General features: G+C 36.0%; 1 protein-coding gene across 1 annotated transcript; it reads left to right on the top strand.

The window, feature by feature from the left end:
- Positions 1–5,421: 5,421 nt before the first annotated feature.
- On the top strand, positions 5,422–5,949 carry LOC149948853 (baculoviral IAP repeat-containing protein 7-B-like). The gene has a single exon (XM_090171168.1). It carries the CDS (start codon positions 5,422–5,424, stop codon positions 5,947–5,949), a length of 528 nt encoding a protein of 175 aa, XP_090027294.1.
- Positions 5,950–6,512: the final 563 nt, after the last annotated feature.

Genomic DNA, 6,512 nt, shown 5'->3' with positions numbered 1-6,512 from the left:
GCACGCGCAGTGCCGGCAATTTCCGCCCCGTTCGACCAACCCCCTTAAAGGGAGAGTGACCAAAAAAAAACAAGTTGGTCTCATTCGATAGAACTCTTTGACGCGCACGCAGTGCCGTTAATTTCCGCCTCCTCCGACCAGCCCCTTAAAGGAAGAGTGATCGAAAAAAACAAGTTAATAAATTCATGGGTATTTTTTTATGAATTTGCGAATTTACATGACTTTTGGTGCCTCAACTACCCAAATGTTTGATATAAATTTCCTAAAATAAACCCATTTGAATCCCAGTTTAAGAATTTCTTTAAATCACATTTCCATTAATTTCAATAATTTAAAAGAATTACGTTCGTCGTGTTTTGCTTACCTATTTCACCTTTGATACTTTCCGTCTATCTAACGATAGGAAATCACATGACCTCAACAGCTTTTGTATTGGTTAATTTGGTTTGCCCACCCGGGTATCCTGACGGTGGGCGGTGGCCACTCTTTAACATAGGATGGTAAATTATATATCAAACAATAGGAAATCACATGGCCTCAACAGCTTTTGTATTGCTTTGCCCACCCACGTATCCTGAGGGTGGGTGACGCCCAAGCTTTAATCCTTCAACTTAGGATGGAATTTTATATATCTAACTATAGGAAATCACATGGCCTCAACAGCTTTTATATTAGTTTTCCCACCCGGGTCTCCTGATGGTGGGCGGCATCCACTCTTTAGCTTAGGATGGCAATTTATATATCAAACGATAATAAATCACGTAGCCTCAACACCTTTAGTATTAGTTTGGCTACCTGTGTCTACTAAGGGTGTATGGGTTTGCTCACTCGAATACACTGATGTGGAACTAATATTACGGCCTGGGCCGACTTGTTAAAAGGTTCTACCAAGATAAATAGCCTAAATCACGTAAGTAGTTTACCGCCGTATTCCTAGCCAAGCGGGGGCGTGGCTACCGCGTCCACAGCTGCGTGACGGGGGGAATGAAGCGGGGAATCGCGATTCCGCCCCCCCTCGGGCGCGTGTCACGCGCGCGTGACCTGAATAATTAATGAGATTAACAGGTGTTAATTAATTACTCGACCTGTCAATCAACCTGTTCAAGGTCAAAAGGGTGAATATTAATGAGCGTGGTATTGTTTAACTAGATGGATTACCGTTATGGGTCATTGACCTGTTATATGGATAGTATAGTAACATGTGTTTGGTAAGCGCGAAAAGGTTGATTAACAGGTGTTAATTAATTACTCGACCTGTCAATCAACCTGTTCAAGGTCAAAAGGGTGAATATTAATGAGCGTGGTATTGTTTAACTAGATGGATTACCGTTATGGGTCATTGACCTGTTATATGGATAGTATAGTAACATGTGTTTGGTAAGCGCGAAAAGGATCAATGAACAAGTGGAGGGGAGGTAAAGTTTGTATTTACTAGTATAAACGTTTACATGGTTTAATTACCTGACAACGGTTAGGAAGCGTCTTTGGGATTATGGCCCTGAACAAGTGATCTCTTTTAGTGGATGTTATATGGTTGAGCTTTTAGCATTTTGGCGATAAAATTATTTAACATGTTCTGAAGACGGTTAGGAAGCGTCTTAAGTAATCTTAAGAAGTAAATATTAATGAGTTTTATAAGCTGTGTTTTAACGTTAGGAAGCGCGGTAAAAATGATTCATATTTACGCTAACAACACATAACGGGGTAAAGCTTTTAGGCTGGTTTCGAGTGGTCTCTCTTTTAGCGGTTGTTATAAGAACTCTTAGTCATTTTTGACTTGAAAATTATTTAACATGTGAAATGATTAGGAGAAAATGTATCGACCAATTAACAAGTGGTGTCTTGGTTGAACTCTTAGGAAGAAATTGAGAGTTAAAGGTATAATAAAAGGTTACATCATAATAAGCTGTGTTGTAATAACCCTTAGGAAGCGTGGTAAAAATGATTCACTTTTAATGACTGAACATATCGGGATAAAGCTTGTATCGTGTTATAACCTGTCATTCGTGGTCATCTTTATAGTGTCCCACCAGGGGTGTCTCATTGGGTACCAAGTTGTCCCTATATGGTTCGTTAATGATTATAGCCGCGTCACGTGACACGCACCATCTTATTTACGGTAATTGAAATGGGTCTTCCATAAAGATTGCTGGTGAAATTTTAACATTTGTCAATGCTTCACCACTAGACTGGTATCTTTGGATTCGGGTAGAAGTTTCAAATATAAGTCACCCCTAATACGGGCACCTTTTTAACGGTTTTTAGGTTATTAATCTTTATGCACATAAAAAGTATAGACTCTTAAACGCGCCTTCCCGAAGCGCGGTAAAAATGATTCATATTTACGCTAACAACACATAACGGGGTAAAGCTTTTAGGCTGGTTTCGAGTGGTCTCTCTTTTAGCGGTTGTTAGTCATTTTGGGCTGGAAAAATTCATGTGTTTTGGCCGCCATCTTTAATGATTCATATTCAAACGGGTTCTGTGTATTGAAAAGGGTGGCTATCTTTGTTATTTTTTTGGAAATTTGCCATATTTACTTTATATCATGTTCAAGCTTGTGTTTAACAAGTTGTTGCTAACAATTTTTTATATATATTAACATAAAATGTCGCATTAAAAGTCGGTAGATGGCTTGGGCCTAGCTGATAAATATTATGACAATGCATCATGTATTAATTTCATATTACCGTTAATGAGGACACGCGAGAAACATTGTGCATTACGTGGTAAAGTTTTATTGTTAAGACTGGCCATCGTAAATAATAAGCCTAAAATTTATGAAATGTAAACTGGGTATTCAAGGTTATTTTGGGGTGAAGAAAATAGGGAGTTTTTTATTGGATATTTCAAGTTTTTAACATAGTCAATACGATAATAACGGGGTAAAGATAGTATATCCTGTCGTCCGTTAGAAAGCGTCTTTGGAGTCATCTCACGTAAACATGTGTTGAAAATGGGGAATTACATAATGCCAAAAGACATTTCAAGAACACGTTTTTCCCTATATGGTTCGATCAAAAAGCCGCGTCACGTGATCATCTGATTTACGGTTATTGAAAGGGGTCTTCCATAAATTAAATTATTATAATCATGCAATGCTGCCATTTTTCGCCACTAGGCTGGTATATATGGATTCGGGTACATGTTTTCAAATATAAGTCACCCCTAATAGGGGTCTCTTTTAAAGATTTTATAGGTTATTAATCTAACATTGTCTTTAAGCACATAATTCGTATTGTCTTACAAAGTGTATTCAAGGGTATTTTTGGGGTGAAGAAATTAACTAGGGAGTTAAAGTTTTTAGTGGCCATCTTGGATATTTCAAGTTTTTAACATAGTCAATGCGTTATTGGCGTCTTACATAACGGGGTAAAATTTGTATTACTTGTCGAGCGTGGTCATCGTGAATAATATTTTTAATAAGCCTTAGAAAACTAAGTTCAATGTTAAATTCGTTAACCTCGCAGTTTGAAACAAGTTGTCCCTATATTAAGAATAAGCTTGGTCTTATTAATAACGTCCGCAGCTCTGGCCTTATAAATCATATAATAAACTAAGTATTTACTCTTAGGATTAGCCAATACTTTAAGGGCGCGGGGTCAAGACTTTTGTTATTATCTGGATATGTTACTATTGAAACATTAACGATTCTTTATAAGTCCGTGTAAATATAATGAATGTATAAGTTCGTGTATACAAATTATATATAATGCATTTATAAGTTTCTGTATACAAGTTATAGTATTTTTAACATGCAATGCTAGGCTGGTATCGAATAGAAACCGTTACTTAAACAAGTCGCCCCTATATGAACTTTTAAACGGTTATTATTATTCGTGTTAACATAAAATGTATACATTGTAAATGCATATAAAAGTATGTAACATTTACGACAACATATAACCTTTCAAAATAGCAATCGATTTGCTCACGAAAGACAATTTATATACAAAAACTATCATTTTTAATCATATAATATACTAAGCTAGTGCCTTGGGAACGTGTGGAATCCTATTTTTTAAATTTATAATAAACAAAAAAGTATTACTTCTGAGAAAGACTTTTTAATCTTAATTATATTGAATACATGGTCACTATACTAAAAATATTTGTATTGAGCCGTTATAAATGTCGTAAAAATCTTTAATATTGAATAAACGTAAAAAAGATCCTCTAATCTATCGTATACTACATGTATATTATTCCGTGTTTACCAAGCGGCACGAGGAATGTTTACGTAGCGGTTTAATAGACTTTAACATGTACGGTCCGTTAATTTTCGTAAGTGGTAGCGAAATTATGGGAGGGGCCACTACGTGAAAGAACGCTCATTCAATTTGTGAACCTTTAAAATGATTAATAGTTTTATTAAATGGGTAGCAGATATGGGCTTATAGTAATATTTACAGATTCTATTTAGATTTTAGAGTGGCATTGCCATTTCTCACCACCAGGGGTAAATTGAACTCTTATAAACGTTCGTTGTTTATTAAAGGACATTATAGTATTGCCATTTCCCACCACTAGGGGTAAATTGAACTCTTATAAACGTAACAAATAACGAACGTTACTTAATTCGTTGACCGAGCGTATTAAAGAGCATTATAGTTTCACCACCAGGGGTAAATTAAGAACTTAGTGGCAGCACACACTACCCTGATTGTAACGACTGCATTATTAATGTAAGCAATGTTTAAATACTTGACCAACGAATGTTCCTGTATGTTAGTTTAATGTTGATATTTCGGTTAATATTGCAGTAAAAAGCTAAGCCTACTAAATACGTTGTCGTCAAAACTTGGACCAAAGCTATAACTTGTTTTTCTGTTATAATCTCCCGCGTATTAACTTGGTAATAATAATGGTTAAACGTATTTTATAGCGTCATATGAAATAAAGGGCGGAAATAACTTACTAGCAGGTGTTTTCGGTATTGAGTGTGGCGGCTGAAAGGGCAATTTTGGACTCTTTGGTACCGTTTGAGAGGCGGTATTATTGAACTATACTTGATAAGTTTAAATAAAGTTTAACATATTGGAAGAAATGCCTTTCTTCGAAGAGTACCCTTTAATAACGCTCGTCTGTTTAACTATATATTTGTTTTTTTTTCTTGTGCCAGGTGTTTTGAAAACCATAACCACTAGATAGCGGTTTTTAAGTTACCGCTAGGTGACGCCAGTTACAATTTACCGCTAGGTGACGCCAGTTACAATTTACCGCTAGGTGACGCCAGTGGCCGCTGCGTGACGCCGGTTACATTTTACGCGAGCTAAATTTTTAACCAGCTTTAAATACGTAAAAATGCACTTTGAAAGAAAAAGAATAGAGAGTTTCAACTCAAATTTTTCGGCAACCTTTTTAAATGTAAACGAGTTGGCAAACGCCGGCTTTTTTTACGTTGGGAATAAAAATATTGTCATGTGTTTCTGTTGTGATGGTTTGGTTAACGATTGGAAAGAGGGGAATGTACCTTTACTAATTCACATCCAACGGTTCCCGAATTGCAAATTTGTTCAGGATGAAACTACGGATAACATTCCCGTGCTACGCGAAACGAACGATTTTTGGAATTTAGGACCTATGCGATCTGAAGTTCTGAGATTACAGTCGTTTAAGGATTTCCCGATTGATTACAAAGACGTGAGAGATTTAGCACACGCAGGTCTCTACTACACGTATAACCAAGATTGTGTCAAATGCTTCTGTTGTGCTGGAGAGCTATTAGTTTGGGAACAGAACGATATTCCGATGGAAGAGCACGCTAAATATTACCCGAGATGTAAATTCGTTTTAAACCAGAACTGCGGTAATATACCATACGAGTATGATTCAAACCAAGCGCCCTATTCAAGCACTAACGAGAAGGCTCTGGTCTATAGCTTAATTACTCATGTCATTGAAACTCTAGATCGGAAGAAATCTAGACCACTTTGTAGCATTTTATAATTTTCAACCAGAAACAATGAGTATTAAAATGTAGACGTTAAATCAATAAAACTTTGTGAGCGAGTGTCTTTCCCCTCGTTTTCAACATATTAAAACTGATATACGAAAAGACTATTCTGAACGCGTTGGTAAGGAAATTTTAAATGATGTACAATTAAAATAAGCTATTTTCGTACGTTACGCATCATCGCTAGTAGCGCCTGTCCTGAGGAGGCTTTTTTTGAAAATATACTGAAACTATTATTGTCATGGTTCCTCGTGTATATATTTTGCTAGTGTACACTAATTTTTCGTATGGTATAATAACAAAGAACACATTTACTAATAAAAAATTTATTTATAAACTGTTTTTCAAATATATTACATTATTTAAACAATGATCAATCAAATCCCTTACGTCAAATGGACAATAACCTATAAATTGTTCTAAAAAATCTTTTTCCACTTGGTGATCCTGAGAAATACGAAAGGCGGCGTAAATTTCTATAAAGTCACAGGGGACTTGCTTCTGTAATGGTTTATAAACCGCTTGAAATTTCGAAAAATTGTCGACCAAAACACTA

This window comes from Leiobunum rupestre, chromosome 4 (assembly GCF_980474605.1).
Source record: "Leiobunum rupestre chromosome 4, qqLeiRupe1.1.hap1, whole genome shotgun sequence".
Taxonomy (NCBI): Eukaryota; Metazoa; Arthropoda; class Arachnida; order Opiliones; family Sclerosomatidae; genus Leiobunum; species Leiobunum rupestre.
Note: the sequence above shows the minus strand (reverse complement) of the source record. Positions and strands in the feature narration are given on the sequence as shown.